Raw genomic sequence first — 26,953 nt, forward strand, 5'->3', positions numbered from 1 at the left:
TCTCTCTCAGGTCATCTGTCTAGAGTATGACTTGGAAGTGGTGTTGATTAAATTCGTATTCTTCTCAAAGCGGTATCCCTAATCTGTGTAAGAACAATTTGGGAATAGTTTTCTGTGGATGGATGCTAATATTAAGGAGTATCTGTTAAATCCCCCAAGTATTTAGATGACAGTTTCATCCAGAAATCTTGAGTAACTGCTTATAATATTTATTTTTATAGGCTCTTAAAATTCATTTCTAGTGTTCTCAGTGTCGAGGCTTGTGACATGATGAAAACACAGAATGTGACATCTGAATTCAGCTTGTTACAGTTTGTGGGCAAAATTTTCATTTTTAGGCTTTTTAGAAAAAAAAATTAGGAAATTAACATAGAAACAACACAATTATTCAACCAACAAATCCTATTCAAATTTTGCATGTTGCCCAAATACAACTTCCATTTCTTCACAATGAAAGTATTATACATTACCTTTGTGGCAAAAGATAAGTAAATAAAAATAAATTTTAAAGCATTTGAAAAATGTCAAAGGAGTAGAGTGCTCAAAATTCAGTGTAGTATAACCAGTGGTTCCTTTTTCACAGAAAATTACAATTGCAAAAGTATATCTGGTGCTTGAAAGTGTATTGTGTAGTATTTTACACCATTTTATTTTGAAATGATTTCAAATTTGCAGGAAAGTTGCAAAAAATAGTATAAAAAATTCCCTTATACCTTTCACTTAGTTTTTCCTATTTTACCATATTTGCTTTAATATCCTCTCTTTTCCACTTTCCTTCATTCCCTTCTCTGATACACAATGTATAATTTTCCAACCATTCAAAAGTAGGTTGCAGATGTGATGACCCTTTACCCTAAACATTTAGTGTGTGTTTCCTAAGAAAAAGGACATTCTCTTACATAGCCACAGTACAGTTGCCAAAATTAGGAAATTAACATAGAAACAACACAATTATTCAACCTACAAATCCTATTCAAATTTTGCATGTCACCCAAATAATACAACATAATAACTATGTATTTGGACTCCTATCAAATGTTGAAGGCCACATCAGTTTCTCCCTAAAAGTAGTATTTTTTAAAGCAACACCAAAGGTAAAGAAACATGCTCTAAAGTTATCAAGGATCTCTATAAAATTGGAAAAAAATTCTAACATAAAGATGGTTTTAAAATTCAACTGAAGGTTTTCTTCAGTATATTTCTTTTTCAAAGGATCAGTGAATGTTTGCAGTTGGTAATAAATATTCAAGCACCTTGCAAATGTCCTACCAACTCTCTTTGCTGATCTGTATATGCCTGTGGGATTAGAAAAGGAATGCATAATTTAAATATAAATTGCCTGATTTGCATACACAATTAGTCAAGCTACAGCTTTGATCGTAAGCAAAAATTATTGTCCTGTGTTACCACTTAGATAGAATTTTAATTCACCTTGAATATTCAAACCAAATTAGATCCTGGCTATATAGTTAGAAGGACAGTACTTCCCTGGTGCACCAAGTCATTTGTGATAGGATAATAAAGGCATCTTTTCACCTCCTGGTAAAGAAGGTGCTGCAAGTTCTGTGCACTACTCAGTTTTGATCCAGATTTTAAATGCGTATCTTAAAGTAGCCAACAAAGGCTTAACATATCTGAGTTAATATTTCCAGTCTGGACCTTTCCCTTTATGTTTTAGTTTAAAAGACTTAGTAGGCTGTAATCGTAAATGAATAAACTTCAGAAATAATGCTCTGAGAATGACAGAAATGACAAATGTCATGACAGCTAATTACTAGTGGAGAGTTTTTGATGATCCTCAAGTCATGGACTGTAAATGTGTAAAATAAACCATAGAAATTTAAGAAATCACAGGAGTACTTGCATCTCTTATATTTTTAATCTACAGTAAAACATTTTTATTAGGAATCTATGTTTTTAATTAAACAGAACATTTAATTAAGGTGCTTTTTAAGTGGGTGAAACAATTAAGTGCAAACACTTGAATGAAACATGTCATAATTAGTTTTAATAGAGTGTTAATTGGTACTAGGTTTGCCAAGTTAATAATTACTGCTTATTAAATTTTCAATTAATCTTTGTCATTTTGCTTTGAATAAAGATGAAAATCAGATAAACTAATTCAGGGGGAGGATATTTTTCCCTTGTTAATTAGAACAGTTAATTTTTTAAAATGGAAATGACTTGTTTTAGTTGTCAATCTTATGTTGTACATTAGTCAAATCTTTGCACCCTTTCCACAGCCGAAAGTAAAGAGCTAATTTGACACCTTGCAGGTTTATCGTCAGGCCTGATTGTCTTTGCCTGATTCAATTACATTTGTTTAGTGCAACAGTTGGTTATACAAAACTGTATATATTTGATTAAGTAGATGGACGACAGCTTAAAATTGGGAAATGAGAAAATGGCTTTTAAAAACCCCTATCATTTAGTCTGTGAAGGCATCTATCCACATTACTGAGGAAGTGACTTAAGAAAAAGAAAAGCTGGATCGTCTGTGTCATCATCGATTTTCTTTAAAAGGTCTGCATTATCTTAATTGCTGTATGAATTACACTATTGCGCTGTGTTCTTTACCAGCAAAATAATTGTTTGCACTTATATGTGGGTATGTGTAAAATCTGTTCTCTTCCTCTTTTTTTTCCTGAATGCTTTACTCACGTTCTTCCTATGTTCATGCTGACCTATAGCTTTAGGGCAAACCTCCTTCTTTCTGTGTCTGAACTATCCAGACAGGTTTCTTGTTATTTTTGTCCTTTAACTACTTAGTTTAGTCTCATAATCCTTTCTGGAGGTACTAGATTGCTAGAAAAGGTATAGTAAACATGATAGTTTAAAAGCTGTTCCTCAAAGTACAAATTCAAGAGAAGAATTTCACTCTTTTTCTCCTAACTGAATTTCAGAAATTTGGTATGTTAGAGAATTGCCCAGCACTTGGGGTAAGAGTCACACCTGTTCTATAGAATTCTGTTTAACAGCCATCAGCCTCCCAGGTCCTGGCTAACCGAGCGTCTTCTCTTGTCCGATTGGGCCCACCTGGCGCACAGAGGAGGCCGTCAACGAGGTGAAGCGCCAGGCGATGACTGAGCTGCAGAAGGCTGTGTCCGAGGCCGAGAGGAAAGCCCATGACATGATCACGACCGAGCGCGCCAAGATGGAGCGCACGGTGGCCGAGGCCAAGCGGCAGGCGGCGGAGGACGCGCTGGCGGTCATCAATCAGCAGGAGGACTCCAGTGAGGTGAGGCAGCGGGCTTCCAAGGGAAGGAGATTCCTTCCCCCGCTGAGAGTGCTTGTTTTGATTCTAGGAGATCACAGATGCAGGCGGATATTGGATTTTAGACCAACAGATCTTTGGGGGGAAATTAGAGTAATTTGGGGAGCCCTGGCCCTTGTGGAATTGATCAAAGACCTAAAAGAACAACTCTGCCCAAAAGGGTTTTTAATTTATTCGGTGGGTAGCAGATGAAAGTGAAATTCTAAAAACTTCCAGCAGTCAGCTGGGTGTGGGTATATAAGTGTGTTAGCATTTGTACATGGTTTCTTTGTATAAGCTGTGCTCTCCAAAGACATACTGTAGGCCTGGGGTCAAAGTCACTTCCTTAACTATCGGTCTTCCAGTTCAACGCTAAAACAGTGTTTGCATCAGTTCGACATTTGTAAGCGATCTTCTGCAGTCTGTTTTAAAACATTATTTGTAATAACCATCACGGCGATCATGTCATAGTATGTCAGTGCCTGAGGTAATATTATTTGGTATTATTACAGTACATTAAAATACATAGGCAGTCTGAATGGCTCAAGGATCTGGTAAATAGCTAAAACACAACATCTAACAGTGCTTTTAAAAATAGAGCCTATAAAGTCTAAGCAATGTTGTCATGCTCCACATTAATTAATATAGCACCACAGCCCCCAACGCCAAAGTAACTTTAGATAAAGGACTACAATTAGCTAGTTCACACCAAGCTGAACTAGCAAAACCATGAACTGATAAATCAATGGTCTACTACAATGCACATCTATAATTTGTGAGGGAGAGTAAGAATTTAATTTGTACCAGGCTTCTCTCTAGATGAAAGACCCTGCGGGAATCACTTGATGCCCAGAGTTTCTATTTAATGTGTAGCAGATGAATAATCGGGACAAAAGGAATTGATTTTCAACATTTGAAAGTTTCTCAGGAAGAGAGGGACAAAGGGAAGTTTATCTACCCTTTATCTGATGACTTTTCTATTGTCAAATGAAACTAGACATAAATTCGGTTCTAGTTGGCATCTTTTGGCTAAGAGATTTAAGGACTTTGTTTTGTGTTTTTAGAAAGAGAAAAAACATTAACATCCTTGGGAGACAATTTGTCCTGCGACATTCAAGTTAGTAATACTGTGAGGCACAGTTGTTGGCCATCATTAAAACTGTCACTTTTACAGGCACATTTTAGGGCTGTTACATATTTTAAGAGTACCTCATAGGTCACTAAATAGCAAATATAAATGGCAAGGAAGAAATTGAGAATTAAAGTCATTGTATTCAATTAATGACATGCAGTATTCCTTCAATATCTATAAGCCTTGTGTCTTTATTCCTAACACCTATCCAGAAAAATACATGATCTTGACACCAGTATTTTGCACTATAAGAAGATGATATATCAGACAATAGCTGTAAGTAGTAGAGAGGATGGAAAAAACCTAGATATGACTGATCTTCTATAGTAATTGTTTCTCTTTTTGGCTCTCTTGGGAAGTTAGTCTTTAGTGTGATACTATCCTTGTCTTAAGTGACACTTTCCCAAGGGCTTTTAAGGCAGACTGTGGTAAGAAAAAGGGTTTGGATTTCAGAGGACCAAATTTAATTCCTGGCTCCATCTCTTAGAATTCTGTCATTTTGAGAGAGCCACTACACCTCTAAAGGCTTTGGTCTAGAGAATGAGTGAAAGTGTTTCATACAGTAGCTAGAACCTTGAGACATGATAATTTTATCGTGTCACAGGTGAGGAAATGCACCTGCCTGGAGTTAAACACTGCTAGGACATGGCAGAATCTAAACTGGAATTCAGCATGTTGTCAGTCCTTACTTGGTTTTATAACAACAAAATAAGGATTTTTTTCATAAAGACCATTAAGATAATCTTTGGGTGTAAATAAGGGCAACTTAGGTCTCTTTTCTCACTTTACTTCTCCTTAATCTGTGAGACCACTTTTAAAACTGGGGATTTGGGGTGGACACTTGGTTTCTCAAAGGAGTAAGTCTCTTCTTCAAAAGTAATGTAGGCCTTTTCCTCAGAATATGAGAGCAAGAAATAGAAGAGAGACCTCATTTGAATGAAACTGAGACTCCTCTAGACTTAGACATAGTCTGCACACACTTACCGTGAAAGTGGTTTGATTAGGGGGTTTGACAAAGAAGTAAAGGTTTCCACTAGCCCTAAGTTAATGTCATTAATTCTCTTGTGGACAATGTCCTAGAACAATCTGTGTTCCTGGTATTAGGTTTAAGCTCTACCTTTTACCCAATTGTTAGCTTGAATTTATAGTCAAATATCTTTCCACCCGCTCAAGAATTCTTTATTTTTAAGCCTGGGGACACAACTTGGAATCCCACCAATTGTTTTTCTGCACCCCACTATTTTCTCACTCGGGAATGTGCATCTTTTCATAGGAATGACCTGATAGCCATCCCAGCAGTGATGCCAGCAACTCACCTCAAGCCTAGAAAGCTCCCCGGGCCCTCTGGGGCAGAGCCAGAGCAGATCTGGCTTCCTCCGGCCTGGGCGGAGCGCCCCATTTGGCTTCCACCATGGTTGGCCCTGTGCTGGGGAACCTGTTAGGTCAGGGCCGCGTGGTGCTGTGATCTGCAGAGAAGACAGTGCAGCTGTTTCTCAGAATTTTATCTTTCCATTTTCAGGGAGTTTCTTGGATTTTAACCATTCAGCCCCAAATAAGACCCATGGATCATTGTGCTTCAGAAATTTTAGGAATTGTTCTTTGTGTTCTTAGGAATAAATGAGAGGGTCTGGCCGCCATGGTTGAAAAAACCATATATTCCCATTAAATAGAGGAGCCATTGATTTTAAAACTCAGAAATTAATGGACATTTCTTTAAAAAATTAAAAATCTTAAAAAAATTGTATTTGTGACTTTCCCAGGGCAGTTTGTTAGTTGGTACATGTAACTCTAAATTGCTTATTTATTCCAGTTGTTCATTTATTCTTTCAATAACATTTTTTGAGCTTTAATGTTGGTGACAGTACTGGGCACTAACGCAGGCACAGCGGTCTCTGCTTTCATGTTGGGTACAGTCCATTAGAGTCAAATCACTAAATTATGAATTTTAGTAGGTTTAGTGTGAAAGCATCTAGAAATTAAGTTTTATTTCATCTGATACTTAAAGATAATCAAGAACTGGTCACCAGCTGCTCCACAGTCCGTGCCACCCCACATTGCCTCCTCACTGCCTCCTTGGGCAGTGGGCATGTCAGTGCCTCTGGGTGGGGAAGAAGAGAAAAGATGGGAAGAGAAGCTTTTCCAGGCTTTGAAGGTGGGGTGGCTAGTTGGCTGATGAGTGTTCTGGAAGGAATACTCAGGCTGCAGTGCAGAGAGAGATCAGAGGAAATGAAAAGGAGGGAACAGTCTATTTCAGGACATAGATAGGATGAAGATGGTTGGATGAAGATGGCTGGTCCATGACTCAAAGGGTGGAGAAAATTGGATGCATTAGATGGAAACCCTTGAGATAGAATGGGCAGGATTTGATGATTGGTTAGCTCTCCAGGAAGAAGAGGGAGTCAGTGGATATATAAGGCTTAGGATATACATTACATGATCTTACTGGCTCCATTCTGCTCCAGGTGTGTATATGAGTGGTGGAGGAAATAACTTTTCTTCATGTCTTATGTATAAACAACGTGAGTTAAAACATTTTTAAAAATTCAAAGCAATTATTTGGCCCAGCTAGACAGACACATCTCTGTGAATTGGAAATAGAGCACAAAGGCTTAAATAGTTGACGCGGTTTAATGTGAAAACCAGGATGGTGCTGTGTGTGGTACATAAAGGTAGGGTACAGGGTGACCATACATCCTGGTCTGAGTGAGACAAACCACGTTACTCCTCTTGGCCCCATGTAATTATGGGCACAGTTAGGATTGCCTCCTGACACTCTCAAATGTTATGGTTTAGACGATAAATTACATAATCATACCACTTAAAGTTCAGGGTCAGGCGATTAGATGATGGTCTTTTGCTAGTGCAGCCCAGAGGCAAATGGCTGGCAGAAAGAATACAGGAGGCCTGAATTCCGGCTCCAGCTAAGGTGCCGTATCAGGGTCCTTGGATGATTCCTTTCATTCCTGTCAGCCTCCATTTCTGCTTAAGGAATGAGAAGCTACTTCCTTGCCTCACTGTGTTCAGAAGACTTTTTGACACCAGCATTTTAATTTAAAGTGTTTTGAGAGCTCTGACACAGGCACCATCCATTATCTGCTCATATTTCCCACAGTCCTGCATCACAAGATACACTAAACTTTTCCAACTGAAATAACACTGTTTTTCCCCTTTGCCCCCTCCTTTTTGAAGCCTGTTAGAGACACGGACCCATCTCTTATCCAAGTTATATATGATCTCTATAATCTGAATCTTAAAAAGTACATACGTAGATAATGTAAGTGCACTAATTATTAATCTCTCCTTCATAGCGACTTTCAGAAGGAACCTGAGCTTTGGAGTCAGAAGACCAGAGTTCTAGACTAAGCTGGGCAGCTCATGTGTTCCTTCTGTGTTATTATGTTAAGGACAGATGCTCATAAATTCCACTCTGTAACTTCTGAACTTGGTCTTCTCTTTCTCCCTGTTTTCACATATATATTATGGACTTAATGATGCTCATTCTGCTTAGAAAAACCAATGTTTCTGAAAGGTAGGCAGTAAAGAACAGAGAAGGTCCAGCAGCAGAAGAGAGGAACTGGGAAGAAGAGCAGGAAGAAAATGTGGAGTCGGGAGTGAATAACGCATGGATATTCTTAGCAGGTCTGCATAATTTATCCAGATGGGGACACTTTTTGGAACAAAAGGGGTACTCTTACCAGGATAGACCAGTTGTGTACACCACCCTGTCCTAGCCACATGGGAACTTGTAGTCAGCAGGTTGTTGGGGTGGCATGAAGTGTGTGTGTCTGAGGGGAAACTGACCTGCAGCAAGTGTTTCACTCTACAGGGTGTGGTAGACAGTGCTTTCTGTACTCCCGTGAGTCAGGCAGCATTGACAGTGCTTTCATGTTCATTTTGCAGCCAAGAAAAGCTGAGTCTTGGTGGGTTAGGCCTTTGCTCAGGGCCTCACAGCGTTCGTGTGAGCTGGTCCTCAGCCCAGGCTGCCTGCCTCCCGGGCCACCTGATTAATAGCCACATGGCAGTAGTGGAGATTTTTTTTTCCTGATTGTGTACTAGTGTATCTTGTTTCCTTGTTGGACTTCCTTCAGATTATTCCTACTAGTGTTCTAAACGTACTTCATTTTATAGACTGGTAATTGTTATTATAACAGAATGATACTGGACTTGGAGCAGACATCTAAGCAAGGTAATATTTTCCATACTTTCTCTTTTCTAGCATATTGCGTAGCTCACCAAGAATGTAAAGTCATCATTAGCATAAGTCAATCAAAGGAAAGGAAATTCACCATATCTGGCTTTCTTAAACTGTTTACTTTTCCACATTCATTTCTGGTTTGTATACATGTATAGTTTGTACCCAATGAACACTGTCAGATTGGACATATTTCAAAAGAACCAGCTACAGCTCTTCTTTAAGACCCATAAGTTGTTCTAGCTTCGGGGATTGAATGAAGCAGGTGGCTGGACATGGGCATACAGCAGATAATAAATATTTGTACTGTTCCAACAGTTCTTAATTTTAAACTTCCAAAAGTGATATTTTTCCCTCAGCTTGAAACAGCCTTTATTCATTTTTCTTACATAGGGGCAGAACTGCACAGTTCGTATAAAAAGTTGGGGAGTTTCGTGTCATGCAGAAACTGTGATCAGATCTTTAAACTTTGTATTTCCAGAACCTGCCAAGTCCTAATAGTGTTAGTACATCACTCTAAGATGTTCATCTTCATTACTTTATAGAATTAGTGGACCTGTCCCCCATGGGATCTGTGCAGTATGGCCCAAACTGTGGAATTGCCACCTTCCTGGACTCCGTAAAATATGGTTACTACACAGGAGTCACCCAGCACAGCCCATTTAAAGCCCCATTGGTCCCCAGAAGAGTTAGGAGCCTTCAGAGCATGAGTTATGATTTTTTTACAATAATATTTTTGTTTCATTTATTAAAAGGCCAGCTATTAGAATCCGTAGATGTTCATGGTGTAGTGGACGAAGCACCAGGCCCGGAATGACCTTGAGAAGCTCACCTCTTTGAGCTGTGGATTTCTCATTTGTAAAATTAGGTTAATGTTTATGTGGCCCAGTTTGCAAGGTGATTGAGACATGCAAATAAGAAGGGAAATATTTTTATAAACAAGTCACTTTACGAATGAGCAATGTGTAAATGTGGGGGAGAGATGAAAAACCAAGCAAGAAGCTATTTTAATGAGAAGGGCAGGGTAGGAATCAAATAATAGCCATGAGATTGGAAAGGAAGGGAGACCATGGAAGGTCTTTTGGGGTTTGGCACTGAGGGGGTTGTAAGGGCTAAAAAGAAAGGACTTTCTGATAAGATGACAAAGTTTTGGGCATGAGTATTGTCAGTGACTGCATTGGGGCACACCAGAGGATCGGGTTTTGGGGACACTGACTGACGTGACAGAGGAGCAAGCATCCTGATGGGTGTGCAGAACAGGTACTTTCTCCAGGGCTGGAGAAACAGGCATGAAAATCTTTTTTTTTCCTACAGCTGATAGTTGAAACCATGAGATCTGACAAGGGAGAGTGTATAGGAAGGAAAGGCTGTTTCTTTTCTTCCTGCACCCCACCCCACCCCCGCCAGCCCTGTTTCCACCAAGTATTTAGATGAAAATGCACAAACAGAAGAGGAAGAGCTTATATAGGATAAGAAATGGAATTTTATTGTCTCAAAATGAAAGATAGAAGGAATTTCAACAAGGAGAATTTAAAAAGGAGGCACGGGAAAATGGTCAGTAGTGGTGAATCTTCAGAAGGTCCAAGGACAGTGAGGATGGGGAAAAAAGAACTGGTCCCTAATGAAGTGTAAGGGGCAGCAAGCTAACCTGCTCCCTGTGTTGCTGTCAGTGCTTGGCAGGGAGGCACAGGGTCATAGACTTTCTAACTCTAAAGGTTGTATCTGCAAGGATTATATACAGCCAGTTGAAAAGGAGGAGATAGTGTTAGTTTCTGCCATTTTTTTTTCAGGACCTGCTGAACATCAGGCACTGTGCTTGGCACTAATGTGATCCTAAGTAACCATGCAGTTACTATTCCTAATTGGCAGGTACTGTTGCTTTAAGAGGTCAGGTAATTTTCCTGTAGTTCTAAGGTGACAGTGGTAGTTGGGAGTGAAACACAAGACAGGCTGACTCTGAAGCCACTCACAATTGGAAGCCATTTCTGTTACACCCCATGATAGTTTGTCTTTGGTGCTCCAACTTCCTGGTCTGATCTCTGTTCTCTGGAGTTAAATACCCTTCTAACCTTATTCCTGCCAAAACAGACTCTTAAGAAAGATCTAAAATGGACAGAGTGTGACATTTTGGAAAGAGTATTTGTTTTGCAACCCGAAGACCTGGGTAAATCAAACCTTGTCTGTTTAATTTCTTATCTGTGTGGCTCTAGGCAAGCCATTTACTGTAAAATGTGTTTATTCTTTGGGCCTTAGTTTCCTAAGTGGCAAAATGTATTTGAAAGTGGTTATAAACTGTAAAGTGCAATGCAAACATAAGATGTGTTCTTAGTGTGAATTTAAAGCAATGTGTTGCCTTCCATAGAGTTCTTTGCATTTGAGGAATTTTAATTATAATCATTGTACTTTATTTATTGAGCATCATTTCTGTGCAGAGGTTTTCCTGGAGAATTATTAGGTGTGTAAGACCTGAAGAAACTTAAAGTAATTCAGGAGAAAGTGTTTCATTTCTTGGAAATGAAACTTTGAACAATAACAACCGGGAAGAATATACTTTGCCAATTGGGTAGAAAGACCATTCTCACTGTATCCTATATAAAAAGATGAAGGAGAATATTTAGTTCTTAGGGACAAGAGAATGGCTAATACAAAGCATGGTGTTGACAATATTTAACCTGAAACTTTTGCATTCAGCAGCTTCAATTCACCATTTCCATCTCCATCTGTAGTATTTGTACATTTAGCAAAAGATGAAGATTGTGTTCAGCCTCATTCTTCATCTGAGTCACAGCTTACCTTTGGTCAGTAGTTGATTCCTGTTTTTCAGATAGGAAGGAAAATACTATTTATGCCAAGAAGGCAATAATACCATCACAAACAGGAAAGACTATTAAGTGCCATGAGCTTTGGGAATGAAATTTGCTCTGAAATAGTATTCTCAAGCCTTCTACAGTATTCTGGTAATTCAGTCACTAGCATCATTACTTAGAGGATTGAAAGGGAAGCTCAGTGATATGAATGAATGAATGAATGAACAAACGAACGAACGAATGAATGAACGAACAACTATCAGGGAAATAACTAGCCTGAATATAAAAATCACGAACTGAAAAATGCAAAATTGGATTAAACCATTGACCACCTTTATCCCTGCCCTTAGGAATACACCCTTGGGTATTCTACACAATTTGCAGTTTCTACCCCTGTGAGCAGCATAAAGCTTAGAAACTTAAAACTATCCAAATTAAGAGAACTCACAAGATTCTACACAGTCTGCTGTTCCCAGAAGTTTGACTATTGAGGGGCTGAGTGCCACTGGTCAGGCATCAGTCTTGCAGGTATGGATCAGCCAATAGGAAATTCAGTAGAGCCATATGCAGTAGAGAAATATTGTTAGAAATTGCATTGTCTTCTCTCTCTAATGAGCTTTTAAAAAGAAATATGCACTTTGGGAGTTTTGTCATAAGTTGGATACTTGCCCTAAAGTTCCCTACACATTCATTGCAATGCAAATATTATGTACAATAAAAATACGTAGGTTTTTCCCCACTAGCTCATTTGATGTGATCTTTGTTGTACCTTCCTATACCTGAAGGCTGCTTTGATGGGTGGTAAAGTCAATGGGATTGAACAATTTTGGAGTGGGACTAGAAGTAAAACTAGCCAGAGCCCTTGAATCCTGGGTCAGAATGTGGTGATGCTAGGCAAGGCTCAGTTCCCAGCAGCTTCATGATCCAAAACATCTGTTTCTATATTTGGCATAATTCCATTTTTTTATTTGTAAAATTGTTCCCATCTTTGAAAACATTTTAAAAAATAAAGAAGTCCCCAGTCTGTCTCCTCTTTCCACTCCCCAACACATGCATTTGTAATTACCTGGTTTAGTCTATGTGTTTAATCAGCTTAAACGGAGAAGGTTGCCCACATCTGATTTTAATCTGAAGGAGCCATTGAGTACTGGGCAGTTACTACCCTTGTGTCTGCCAAAATGTGCCTCTGCCAGAAAAAGGATAGGACTCACACCAGGGTATTTCCTAAAGAAGCCACTTGACTCAGATTAGATGTTTAATTTCCTTAAAATATTGTTTTGGATCTGGGTCTCTGTTCTCTAATTGGGATTTTCTGATATAATAAGGAACTTTACTTATTTGCTGAATTTGTTCCGAGATCCAGCTGGTCTTACTCTAAATGCCTAAACCTCAAGGAAGTAAACTTAACTCTGGCTGCCAAGTGTCAGACCTCATTGCTCTGAAGGATGGCCACGCTTGTGTTTGCTTGTGTCTTTACATGGCCATTACATACGAGATGCTATTGAATTAATTTTGAGAGAGAAAGGCTTCTAGTTGTGGTAATGATGCCTCTGATGAGAGGTACACATTTTTTGAGAGATTTTTCTAGATAAATTTAATAGTAGAAAAAAACTACTTTGTTTCTACTACTATTAATTTTTATTTCATTTTTATTTATCATATTAACATATAAACCACATTTCTAGATTTTCTCACCTATTTTCACTTAAAAAACCTCCCGTTGACCAATCTAAGATCTTAAGGTTTTTTTTTCCTCACTGTCCATTGGATGAATAAGCTAGAACTTAGCTCCTTCTAAATGTTTTTAACCAGAGTCCTTGAATTTACATACAGACTTCCAGCACTTGAAAGACTCTGGGAACCCTTCTATTTATTAGCAAATCAGGGTGACTGCTAAAAATTCCATTGTGTATTTTGTACATTGATAAATCCACACATGCCAGGATGATGGGCTGACATTTCATGGGGTATTTTCAATAGGCTCAGGACTTAAGCCACATAGCCAGCACTCTAAAAACAAAACAAATGCAGGGAACCCAGTAAGGGAGATTTTTTAATCCATATATATCAGGGCTTTAAAAAATGTAATTGTGACAACCACATAAGGTCAGCTGGTTGAGGCTACTAGACTATAGTCAGAAGTTTGTTTTGCAAGAAAATAATCAAAACCAAGAAAGATAAAGAATATAAAGATGAATGACATGAAGCTAAGATCACTTGATCACTTGATACAGCATTTCACAAAGGGAATGGTCTTATCAGAGAAAAGTCTCTTCCTGACTTTGTCTCCTCCTGAAGTTACTGTCATTTGCCTCTTCCTCGACCCTCCTAACTTCCTAGGATCTATCCCAGACAACATGCTCTTCTGCCTCGAGTATGTGTGTGCTGATATATTTATCTCAAAGTTTAAGTCTCAGAAGCAACCTCATTTCTTGTAATCACTGGAGATCAGCAGTGGTCTTGCTAGAGTCCGAATTTTTAGTTTTCTCTCTGTTTCTGACCCTCAAAGTTGCTGAGGCTCACATGAGCTGCAGAGGAACTCCATCAGCTGGAAAGCACTGGATGCAAATAGAATTATTTTTTACTGAGTGTTAGTATTTCTAGTTTTTCAAAGCCAGATTCAGTGTAATCTGATATATACATTTCACAAATCCTTATTGAGTGCCTACTATATGTCAGGTGCTATTCTGGGTGTTTAGAATGTATCAGCTTGACGGAGCTGAAGGAAAGGGGATTGTTTTGAGATCGTCCTCCCCCTTGGTTGTCAGTGACACCGGGTCACTGTCTGTGTGGGAAGAACTCACACGGAGAGGTTCTAGCGCCTTGCCCCCCCCTGTAGCCTGTGACAATGGAGCAGGGAATAGAATTCTCTGTCTGCTCTGTCACGTTTCTGGGAGTCTGGTATCAGGTTCTCTTAGTATCTTTGTGATTCCTCCTAGTTTTTAGAAGGAAGAAGCTTCTGTCAGGAGTGATACATTTGTGTCTGACCATGGTGGTTATTGGTATTAGAAGGGAAAAAATCAGAGCGTAGTATGGGTGAATAGAGAATTTAGATGGGAAGATCACCAAGTCTAAAAAGGAAGAGATTTTATAGTGAAAATGGAAAGCAGCCTCAACTAGTGTGTTAGAAGTCATTATAGTTAGCAAAAAAGTTTGGGCAGTCATCACCAAAACCTCCATCTACACACACACACACCCCTGTATTTTTCATTCTTACCATATAGTTCTTGAAAATAAGGGGGCTGCGCTGCCTAGCATATTTCCTCAGACTTTGGCCTGTATTAACTGGGGATTTCGCTCTCCTCTGCCTTCTTTAGAGCTGCTGGAATTGTGGTCGTAAAGCAAGTGAAACCTGCAGCGGCTGCAACACGGCCCGGTACTGCGGCTCCTTTTGCCAGCACAAGGACTGGGAGAAGCACCACCACATCTGCGGACAGACCCTGCAGGCCCAGCAGCAGGGGGACACGCCCGCTGTCAGCTCCTCCGCCACGCCCACCAGCGGGGCCGGGAGCCCGATGGACACACCACCAGCAGCCACCCCGAGGTCCACCACCCCGGGGACCCCTTCCACCATAGAGACGACCCCTCGCTAGACGGCACGTCAGGACTGTCGGAGGAAAGACAACACAACCAACGCGAAACCAGTTCCTCATCCTCAGATGCTCAAAGTTGTTTTTTTTGTTTGTTTATAGATGAACTATCCTATTTCCGTACTTCAGCAAGAGAGAAACCTAACTGTATCTTGAGGCGGTAGTAAAACAGAGGGCCAGTAACGGGTCGTAATGACTTATTGCGGATAACAAAGATATCTTTTCCTTAGAGAACTGAAAAGAGCAGAGAATATAACATGAATTGATAGATTTGACCTCCTCCCTGTTATTTTCCAGTAGCTGGGATTTTAAACTAGATGACCTCATTAACCGATGCTTTACCAAACAGCAAACCAAGAGATTGCTAATTGCTGTTGAAAGCAAAAATGCTAATATTAAAAGTCACAATGTTCTTTATATACAATAATGGAAAAAAAAAAAAAAGGAAAACCCTCAAGGGCATGAGCATTGGCTACAGCCGTAGACATTTTAACAAGAAGATGAATGGCGTCCGTGGGTTGCTAACTGAACTTTGAAGACCCCGCTACAGAATGCGCAGATGTGTAGCATATTGGAAGGAGACACAGATGTTCAGTTTTTTTCCTGTTTCTGAAAAGAAATAATACCCGGGTCAACAGAATGAAAAATGAAAGATGATTTGCAGTGGGATGTATGAATACAGCAGCAAGAAAAAAAAATGCCATAATACAAAAGGCTCCTTTTTATATATATATATATACATACATACATACACAGAAGTAAGAGACTCAGCCTGCAGTTAATTAGCATTCTGGCAGCTTTGACATCAGCCAGCTGCCCTAAATAACCCTTCAACGTTTCTTCACTTTTGCAAGGTTCCACAGAGTAAGACATTGTGTCTATTCCAGCTCATTCATTTTATATTGAAAAATAATTTTTAAAAAATGGTGGCTCCAGCTCCAGCCCCTTTCCAAATTTTTTCAACCCCACCCTGTTTGGATTTTTAATTAAAAACTAGTAGTTCTCTTGGTGTTAAAACACTTCTGTCCTGTGAGGTTTCCCAATGGTGTTTTTCTTGTAAATGTGTTGGACAAATGTGAAGATGCATTGTAGTTTAACCATATGCCCACATTTAGTCTCTTTATTCCTAGTTGGTGAGAAACCTGTATCTTTCTATGCTGCTTTTATATCTGTATGTATTAGTGATATTTCTCTAGTAGTTGGGAAAAAAAAAAGACTCTTTTGGTTGTCCTCAAGAAAAGAAAAGAAAAAAGGCTATCTTTCGGAGCTGCTATTTCACTATCTTCTAGGATTTTTTTTCCTGAAAACCAGCATGCTTCACGGAATGCTAACATATTGGTGTTTTTGTAAGAGGGATGTACATAAATGTATTTTGCACTGTCACAATGACTCCCTAGGCATGCTTTTTTTTTTTAAAGCAAACTCCTTTTAAATATGCTAGAGCCATTTCACCAAGTTTAGCTGTAGCATAGAGTAGTAGTGGGTTTTTTTTTCCTTCTTTTTTCTTTTTTTCTTTTTGAAAAACCATTATTAGGGCCTTTTTTAAAAAAAAAAATAACAAGATATCCTACTTAAAAAAAAAAAAGACAGTGCATGCATATTGCTGTAAGGTTGTTTAAGTATTTCTAATTTTACAAAAAAAAAAAGATAAATCATTAGAGCTCCAAATGCTGAGGTGTAGACTGACAGCTTTAACACTGCTGAATGCCAGGTTATACAGTATTCTTACAAAAAGGGAAGTCAGCCAAAGACTGATCTGATGGACCAAAATCGGAATTTTGAAAAGCACCAGTACTACTTTCCAAATGATCAGCAGGTTAAACATGTTCAGCAAAAAGGTATAGTGTGAATCTATTAACCCTTCGTTGTCCAGGGTCCAGACCAGAACTGCTTGTTAGTTTTGCAAACAGTAGCCCAGGATTTGGTTGTGTGCTTTAGGGAAGGTCAGAAGCGCTGCAGGCTGTGTAGACAACCAAAGTTTTCAAGGCTGGGAAGACACTTCTCCAAATACATACACACACCAGGCATTTATTTAAAAATCAGAAAATCCATTAGCTTTTTTTTTTTTTTAACATAGCCCCTGAGTACAGTTTTAAGTGGCTTTTAAGTATCTGCATAAAGGCAATCGTAAATCGGTTTGCATTTAAGTCTCTAAAACCTAACCTTCTTAGCATTTTTCCCCTGTATTTTCATTTCAAGTTGGTTTGAGTTCTGTTTGGATGGTGTAATGTTTTTTTAAATGGCTTTTTAGTTCAGAAAGTTCTGATGAGCAAGTAAATACATCTATCTGCATGTTGGAAGTCCATCTGCCGGCACACCTGCTTAAAGTGAAGTGATAGCACATAGCCAGGCTCTGAATGGGTTATATTTTATCATGGTGCTCCCAGAATCCTTTGACCTCACTCTGCTTTCTAGTCTGCTTGTGACACTGGACAGTCCTTTCTTATAGAGCTATTATATGTTCTAGGCTACGAAGGGTTAAATAATCCCAAAAATGAGGTATGTCATACCCACACGTCTTTTCTCTAGAAGCTGTGATGTATGTGAAACAGCACTGTTATTCTTAACACTAGTGTGTAAAATAAGGATTAGTACAGTACGTCTCATTCCTTTTAATTCAGGGCACCCTGAGTGAAAACAAATACAAAAAAAATCCCTAACTCTGAGCTCTATCTCTGATTCCTCTTCCTCCTTCCCCACTTCCTCCTCCTCTTCCTCTCCTCCTGTTTTGCTACATTCTCCTCAGTGGCAAAAAGTTTCACTCTACCTCTGACAGCATGTATATTGCACCAGTAGCTAACAAAAACTGGTCTAGTCAAACCAAATGGGCACAAAAGAACCAGGATACCAAAAGTTAAGCTCATACAGCTGCAAACCATATCACTTCTTGGTAACAATGCAGACCTCATAAACCTAAAGAAGAGAAAGAAAAGAAAAAAACTTTTGTTACTTTCCTTTTTTGCTTGTCACTTATATACAGGCTATGTGAGAGTATAATTTGTAGGTATAACACATTTTAAAAATTACCTTCATTGGATAGAATTGAATGGTGGTCGCTGATAGGAATAGGGCGTCCTCTCTCTGTCTCTGACTCTTTTTCTCTTTTTCTCTGTCATGAGACTGTGTGTGACAGGGCCACCTGTCTTTTTAATTTTTTTGTTAACTTTTTTTTATGTGTAGGTGCATGTCTTGGGGATTTAAAAATTTCAAGGCTGGTTTACTTATGCAAAGCATGCCTACGTCTGGAATACTTAGGGAAAGAAAGCGACTCCATGTTGTCCGAATTCCTCAAGGGACAGAAAAAAATTGGAGACTGTTGAAATGCAGATTTAAAGTAATTTTTTTTAAATATTATTTTGGGTTCTGCGACATTATTGTGAAAAATTAAAGTTGTTGTGCAATACTTAATTCAGACATGTACCACAAGTTAATGGTAGACTAACACTGGGGGGTGGGGTCTAGGCATCATGCTTTCGTCAGCATACTCTTGAGCTTTTAAGTCTACTATGTCTGAACTGTGGTTTCTTGTTTATCCTTTTTTCCTTAGTTGGACTGTAATGTATGGTCTGTCAACCTGTGAATCTTTAAAGTATGATTCAGGTATTGTTGTATTCTTTACTGTGTAATAAAAAAGTTTAAAAAAAAACGGTATTCTCTGCCTCCCTTGTCCTCAGTGTGTGCCATGGCTGCCCACCCAGTGGCCAGGCCTGCAAGTCCATCCCCCATAGTGCAGATACACATCTATAGTTACTCAACTATAAAGCTTGCCTCTGTAACAGAAGCTGGCTTACCCATGATCGGTGGGTAGGAAATGATGTCAGAACAATGCAGATGTCAAGTTAGTTCAGGGGGTTGTTCCCCAAGCAAGAGGAGCCTGAAATGGAGAATTGCCACCTTTCAGAAGAAAGGAGAGCTTGGTTTGCTTAAGTTAGCTGCTGTGTACCCTTTGGGCTGTGTTTTGATAAAATTAGAAACAAGAGCCCACACTTGGGTAGCCCTCTGCAGGGCTTCATCCCAACCTCACGAGGCTCTGGCTCTTGGGTGATGACTCAAGTACATCTGAATGGCAGACTCTCAGGTGCAGAATTTGCTTCCATCTGCCCTGTCCACCATCCTTCTCAAAGCCGCCAGTATTTTCACTCGTTTTTGTACATTATCCACTCGCAGTCTCTTGACTGGGAGGTCTGAATTATATATCCTCTGACGTGTTTTTTTTTCACGTTCAAATTATACAGTGAATTGAGTTTGAAGTCCTAACCCTTCTCCCCCAACCCTGCAAACCTTGTTAGTTTTTATGTGTAATTTTCAAAGATGGGTTTTTTTTGTTTCTGTAGTAAACATATGTACTGCATTGTAGCAGAATTCCCTCTTCCCTCTGAATGTTCTCAAGTTCATGGCCAAAAAAATAGTTATGAAGAACAAGGAAGACCAGGCATACGCAGAACAGGTTGTGTCTGGAGAGAGGGTGTGAAGGTGGTTGCTGGTGCAGGGGAGGGCAGCTGTAGGTCTTGCGCTTCGTGGGCAGCCGGGTCCCTGTCCCAAGGCCTGGCCCTCTAACTGGGCTCCCTGGGAAATGGACTTTGCTTTATATTTCTTACTTGAGGAGCTTGGTAGTCCACAAAAGGAAAAAAAATTTTTACTTTTTGAAAATGAGTAAGAGCCCACCTCCTTACAAGCCCCATAACCGTGTTGGTTAGCCTGAATCCTTAATTCAGTAATTAATGATTTTCTCAAAAGACAGGCCAGCCAGTCTAAGTTGCCATGCTTTAATGTGTTTCTGTATCTTTTTTTTTCTCTTCCAAGTGGAACAGGCCAGAAATTAGTAGACAAGAGCAGCAGCAGGGCCCACTGAAGGGCTTGCTCTGTGAGTTCTTGGAAACGCCTCTGTGACATGTTCATGCAAGTGGATATGTTGGACAAATGGGATATGCTTTGTAGTTTAATTGACATATATGAGCAAAATCCAGAGATTTCTTGGTAGTAGACACCAATTTTTTTTAATGTTCATAATGTATTTGATAATATTATAACAGAATATGTCTGCCATAAAAGAGGTTACAGCTATTTCTCTGCAGTGGGTATGGAGGAAATGAGCAAAGATGTGCTATTCTGTATGGGTGTTTACACCCTTACTCCAAGGCAAATAAATAAAAGTTGTGTTTGCTCAAACCTGTCCCTGGTCGGTCTGTTCTCAGTCATGCTGGGGAAAACTGAGTCAGGTGAACACAGAAAATGTTTTTTCACATTCTTCTCCATAGGAACGGGTGTAGGGCCAAGGTAGTGACTTCCTTGGTACTTTTCAGGTTCAGGTAGCATTTGTTGAAAACACTTCAACATTATACATGGGAAGTCTGTGAGAACTTAAGGTCAAGACAACACAATTCTCTGTTTTACTGGAATCAAAGTGACGTTTGAATGGGAGGGATCCTCTAATAGGTAAGAGACGGCATATCTGCTTTTAGTTCTTAATGCTAATATTTTTGTGTTGAGGTTCTATACTCCACTGTCAAGAAAGATAAATTACATGGAGGGGAATGAGAGTGGGAAGAACCCGGCTGCCCAGACACCACAGTGGCACCTGCCTAAATCAATGGCAGCTGGAGCCCTACTCAGTGCCTAATGGGCCAAGCACCTAGTTAGCACTCAATAAATATTCATTATAAATGGATCTGTGAGTCTCCAGCTAGAATAATGTGGTGCCAGTTTACCCCAGAAATGACCAAATTGGCTGGAGGAACAGAAAGAGCAAGGGAAATGATTTAACCAGCTGGGAGGATTGGTTTGCCGAGGGAAGATCAGTCAGTGGTAAGAGGCAGTGTGACCACTGTTCACACATGTCAGAACATGATGCCAAAGGGGTGGAGGAACCATTCCGTTCATGTGAAGGGTTGACTGGTTATTAGTGACAACCATACAATTAATTGTTGCAGTTCTCTTAATTTATTCATATAGGGCACCACCAGCAAGCAGCATTAGAAAATACTTCCAGATTTTGGACAACTAACCGCCCACAGTGACACCAGCAGGGTTCGACCTCACGGGCCCTCCTCTGACCACCCAGGCTCTTCCAGGTTTTTGATTCCCATCTCTGCCCCCTATTCTCACTGCCCCACTTGCCCTGGGATTCTTTGCTTTTTTTTTTTTTTTAATTTTTAATTTTGGTATTATAAATGTACAATTACATGAGCAAAATTATGGGTACTAGACTTCCCCTATAATTAAGTCCCCACCACATACGTCATTACAGTCACTGTCCATCAGGGTAGTAAGATGCTATAGAATCACTATTTGTCTTCTCTGTATATACTGCTTTCCCTGTGCCCCACCCCCCCTACATTATGTGTGCTATTCGTAATGCTCCGTTTTCCCCCTTATTCGTCCCTTCCCACGCATCCTCCCCAGTCCCTTTCCCCTTGGTAACCGTTAGTCCATTCTTGGGTTCTGTGAGTCTGCTGCTGTTTTGTTCCTTCAGTTTTTTCTTTGTTCTTATACTCCACAGATGAGTGAAATCATTAGATACTTGACTTTCTCCACCTGGCTTATTTCACTGAGCATAATACCCCCTAGCTCCATCCATGTTGTTGCAAACAGTAGGATTTGTTTTCTTCTTATGGCTGAATAATATTCCATTGTGTATATGTACTGCATCTTCTTCATCCATTCATCTACTGATAGACATTTAGGTAGCTTCCATTTCTTGGCTATTGTAAATAGTGCTGTGATGAACATAGGGGTGCATATGTCTTTTTCAAACTGGGCTGCTGCATTCTTAGGGTAAATTCCTAGAAGTGGAATTCCTGGGTCAAATGGTATTTCTATTTTTAGTTTTCTGAGGGACCTCCATACTGCTTTCTACAATGATTGAACCAGCAGTGTAGGTGGGTTCCCCTTTCTCCACATCCTTGCCAACATTTGTTGTTGTTTGTCTTTTGGATGTTGGCCATCCTAACTGGTGTGAGGTGATATCTCATTGTGGTTTTAATTTGCATTTCTTTGATGATTAGCCATGTGGAGCATCTTTCCATGTGTCTGTTGGCCATCTGCATTTCTTCTTTAGAGAAGTGTCTGTTCAGCTCCTCTGCCCATTTTTTAATTGGATTATTTGCTTTTTGTTTGTTGAGGTGCGTGAGCTCTTTATATAATTTGGATGTCAACCCCTCCTTGGACATGTCATTTATGAATATATTCTCCCATACTGTAGGATGTCTTTTTGTTGTACTGATGGTGTCCTTTGCTGTACAGAAGCTTTTTAGTTTGATATAGTCCCACTTATTCATTTTTGCTTTTGCTTCCATTGCCCAGGGAGATATGTTCATGAAGAAGTTGCTCATGTTTATGTCCAAGAGATTTTTACCTATGTTTTTTTCTAAGAGTTTTATGGTTTCATGACTAACATTCAGGTCTTTGATCCATTTTGAGTTTACTTTTGTCTTTGGGGTTAGACAATAATCCAGTTTCATTCTCTTACATGTAGCTGTCCAGTTTTGCCAACACCAGCTGTTGAAGAGACTGTCATTTCCCCATTGTATATCCATGGCTCCTTTATCATATATTAATTGACCATATATGCTTGGGTTTATATCTGGGCTCTCTAGTCTTTTCCATTGGTCTGTGGGTCTTTTCTTGTGCCAGTACCAAATTGTTTTGATTACTGTGGCATTGTAGTAGAGCTTGAAGTCAGGGAGCATAATTCCTCCCACTTTATTCTTCCTTCTCAGGATTGCTTTGGCTATTCGGGGTCTTTTGTGGTTCCATATGAATTTTAGAACTATTTGTTCTAATTCGTTGAAGAATGCTGTTGATATTTTGATAGGGATTGCATTGAATCTGTAGATTGCTTTAGGCAGGATGGCCATTTTGACATTATTAATTCTTCCTATCCATGAGCATGGAATGTGTTTCCATTTATTGGTATCTTCTTTAATTTCTCTCATGAGTGTCTTGTAGTTGTCAGGGTATAGTTCTTTAACTTCCTTGGTTAGGTTTATTCCTAGGTATTTTCTTCATTTTTGATGCAATTGTGAATGGAATTGTTTCCCTAATTTCTCTTTCTGCTAGTTCATCGTTAGTTTATAGGAATGCAACGGATTTCTGCATATTAATTTTGTATCCTGCAACTTTGCTGAATTCATATATTAGATCTAATAATTTTGAAGTGGATTCTTTAGGGTTTTTTATGTGCAATATCATGTCATCTGCAAACAGGGACAATTTGACTTCTGTCTTGCCAATCTGGATGCCTTTTATTCCTTTGTATTGTCTGATTGCCATGGCTAGGACCTCCAGAACTATGTTGAACAGAAGTGGGGAGAGTGGGCATCTTTGTCTTGTTCCCGATCTTAAAGGAAAAGCTTTCAGTTTCTCGCTGTTAAGTATAATGTTGGCTGTGGGTTTGTCATATACCTTTATTATGTTGAGTTACTTGTCCTCTATATCCATTTTTTGAGAGTTTTTGTCATGAATGGATGTTGAATTTTGTCAAATGCTTTTTCAGCATCTATGGAGATGATCATGTGGTTTTGTCCTTCTTTTTGTTGATGTGGTGGATGATGTTGATGGATTTTCGAATGTTGTACCATCCTTGCATCTCTGGGATGAATTCCACTTGATCATAATGGATTATCTTTTTGATGTATTTTTGAATTCGGTTTGCTAATATTTTGTTGAGTATTTTTGCATCTATGTTCATCAGAGATACTGTTCTGTAATTTTATTTTTTTGTGGTGTCTTTGCCAGGTTTTGGTATTAGAGTGATTTTGGCCTCATAGAATGAGTTTGGAAATATTCCCTCCTCTTCTACTTTTTGGAAAACTTTAAGGAGGATGGGTATTAAGTCTTCACTAAATGTCTGATAAAATTCAGCAGTGAAACCATCTGGTATGGGAGTTTTATTCTTAGATAGTTTTTTGATTACCAATTCAATTTCCTTGCTGGTAACTGTTCTATTCAGATTTTCTGTTTTATCCTGGGTCAGCCTTGGAAGGTTGTATTTTTCTAGAAAGTTGTCCATTTCTTCTAGGTTATCCAGTTTGTTACCATATAATTTTTCATAGTATTCTCTCATAATTCTTTGTATTTCTGTGGTATCTGTAGTGATTTTTCCTTTTTCGTTTCTGATTCTGTTTATGTGTGTAGACTCTATTTTTTTCTTGATAAGTTGGGCTAGGGGTTTATCTATTTTCTCTATTTTCTCAAAGTACCAGTTCCTGCTTTCATTGATTGTTTCTATTGTTTTATTCTTCTCAATTTTATTTTTTTCTTCTTTAATCTTTTTGTCCCTCCTTCTACTGACTTTTGGCCTCATCTGTTCTTCCTTTTCTAGTTTCATTAATTGTGAGTTTAGACTGTTCATTTGGAATTGTTTTTCTTTCCTGAGGTAGGCCTGTGTTGCAATATACTTCCCTCTTAGCATGGTCTTCACTGTGTCGCACAGATTTTGCGGTGTTGAATTATTGTTGTCCTTTGTCTCCATATATTGCTTGATCTCTGTTTTTATTTGGTCATTGATCCATTGATTATTTAGGAGCATGTTATTAAGCCTCATGTGTTTGTGGGCTTTTTCTTTTTTTTGCATAATTTATTTCTAGTTTCATACCTTTGTGATCTGAAAAGCTGGTTGGTACAATTTCAGTCTTTTTGAATTTACTGAGGCTCTTTTTGTAGCCTAGTATATGATCTATTCTTGAAAATGTTCTATGTGCACTTGAGAAGAATGTGTATCCTGTTACTTTTGGATGGAGTGTTCTGTAGATGTCCATTAGGTCCATCTGTTCTAATACGTTGTTCAGTGCCTCTGTCTCTTTGCTTATGTTTTGTCTGGTTGATCTGTCCTTTGGAGTGAGTGGTGTGTTGAAGTCTCCTAAAATGAATGCATTGTATTCTATTTCCCCCTTTATTTCTGTTAGTATATGTTTCACATATGTAGGTGATCCTGTGTTGGGTGCATAGATATTTATAATAGTTGTATCCTCTTGTTGGACTGACCCCTTTATCATTATGTAATGTCCTTTTTTGTCTCTTGTGACTTTCTTTGTTTTGAAGTCTATTTTGTCTGATACAAGTACTACAACTCCTCCTTTTTTCTCACTATTAGTTGCATGAAATATCTTTTTCCATCCCTTTACTTTCAGTCTGTGTATGTCTTTTGGTTTGAAGTGAGTCTCTTGGAGGTAGCATGTAGACAGGTCTTGTTTTTTTATCCATTCAGTGACTCTATGTCTTTTGATTGGTGCATTCAGACCATTTACATTTAGGGTGATTATCAAATTGTATGTACTTATGGCCATTGCAGGCTTTAGATTTGTGGTTACCAAAGGTTCAAGGGTAATTCCGTTACTATCTAACAGTCTAATCTAATTCACTTCATATGCTATTACAAACACAACTTAAAGGTTCTTTTTTTTTCCTTCTTTTTCTTCTTCCTCCATTCTTTATATATTATGTATCATATTCTGTACTCTGTCTATCCCTTGATTGACCTTGGGGGTAGTTGATTTGATTTTGCATCTGCTTAGTAATTAATTGTTCTACTTTGCTGTGGTTTTATTTCTCCTAGTGGCATCTATTTGACCTTAGGAATACTTCCATCTATAGCAGTCTCTCCAAAATGCACTGTAGAGTTGGTTTGTGGGAGGTAAATTCTCTTAGCTTTTACTTATCTGAAAATTGTTTAATCCCTCCTTCAAATTTAAATGATAACCTTGCTGGGTAGAGTATTCTTGGTTCAAGGTCCTTCTGCTTCATTGCATTAAATATATCATGCCACTCCCTTCTGGCCTGTAAGGTTTCTGTTGAGAAATCTGGTGATAGCCTGAGGGGTTTTCCTTTGTATGTGATCTTTTCTTTCTCTAGCTGCTTTTAAAAGTATGTCTTTATCCTTGGTCTTTGCCATTTTAATTATTATATGTCTTGATGTTGTCTTCCTTGGGTCCCTTGTGTTGGGAGATCTGTGCACTTCCATGGCTTGAGAGACTATGTCCTTCCCCAGAAGTTTTCAGCAATTATCTCCTCAATGACACTTTCTATCCCTTTTCCTCTCTCTTCTTCTTCTGGTACCCCTATAATATAAATATTGTTCCATTTGGATTGGTCACACAGCTCTCTCAATATTCTTTCATTCTTAGAGATCCTTTTTTCTCTCTGTACCTCAGCTTCTTTGTATTCCTCTTCTCTAATTTCTGTTCCATTTACTATCTCTTCTATTACATCTAATCTGCTTTTAAATCCCTCCATTGTGTTTCATTTCAGATATGGTATTTCTTAATGATTGAATCTCCATCTTAAATTCGTGTCTGAGTTCTTGAATATTTTTCTGCACCTCCATGAGCATGTTTATTTTGAACTCTCTTTCAGGCAGATTGGTGAGTTCAGTTTCATTTGACCCTTTTTCTGGGGTTTGTGAGATTTTGGTCTGAACCATGTTCTTTTGACGTTTCATATTTATGAGTGGTGCCCACTAGTGCCCAGAAACTCCAGTCTCTGGAGCTGCTCAGCCCCTAGAGTGAGCTTGGGTGTTGTAGGGGAGCAGATCTGTTGCCTGGGGGGGAGGATAGAACTGTTTTCCTGCTTCCGGCTGCAGTGCTTGTCTCCAGTATCAGACCCAGTGGGCCGAGCACACAGGTGTAAGCCTCTGTACTTTGTATCTCTAGCTGTTGTAGGCGGGGCCTCCTTCTAGCTGGCCTGATGCCAGCACAGTGACTGCTGTTTTGTGAGCCAGTGCCGGCAGGCCAGAAGTGAGGCGTAGCAGGCTGTGTGTCACAGTGGGGGCCTCAGAGCTGAATAGCCAGCTAGGGGGATGGAGCACCTGAAGCTCCTCAAAGTTCTCAACCTGTTGGGCAGAGCGTGCCCAGACAACCTTGTCCAGCTCTCCCTTCTCCTGTGCAGCAAGCTCCATGCAAACCCTGCCCCTTCAGTAGCCCTCTAGCTACTAGGAAGCCTCTCAGACTGCCTGCCTTTCCTTTGTCCCAGAATGGCCGGACG

The 26,953-nt window shown here is 39.3% G+C and overlaps 1 protein-coding gene across 1 annotated transcript in view; it reads left to right on the forward strand.

Moving 5' to 3' along the window:
- The window catches only part of RUNX1T1 (RUNX1 partner transcriptional co-repressor 1), a 130,571-nt gene extending 110,572 nt beyond the window's left edge, over positions 1 to 19,999 (forward strand). Inside the window, 2 exon segments of the mRNA XM_036932850.2 lie at positions 3,048 to 3,238; positions 14,702 to 19,999. Coding sequence (XP_036788745.2) covers positions 3,048 to 3,238; positions 14,702 to 14,977 — 467 coding nt within the window. The 3' untranslated portion in view covers positions 14,978 to 19,999.
- The last annotated feature ends 6,954 nt before the right edge of the window (positions 20,000 to 26,953 follow it).

Source organism: Manis pentadactyla, chromosome 3, assembly GCF_030020395.1.
Source record: "Manis pentadactyla isolate mManPen7 chromosome 3, mManPen7.hap1, whole genome shotgun sequence".
In the NCBI taxonomy this organism is placed as follows: domain Eukaryota; kingdom Metazoa; phylum Chordata; class Mammalia; order Pholidota; family Manidae; genus Manis; species Manis pentadactyla.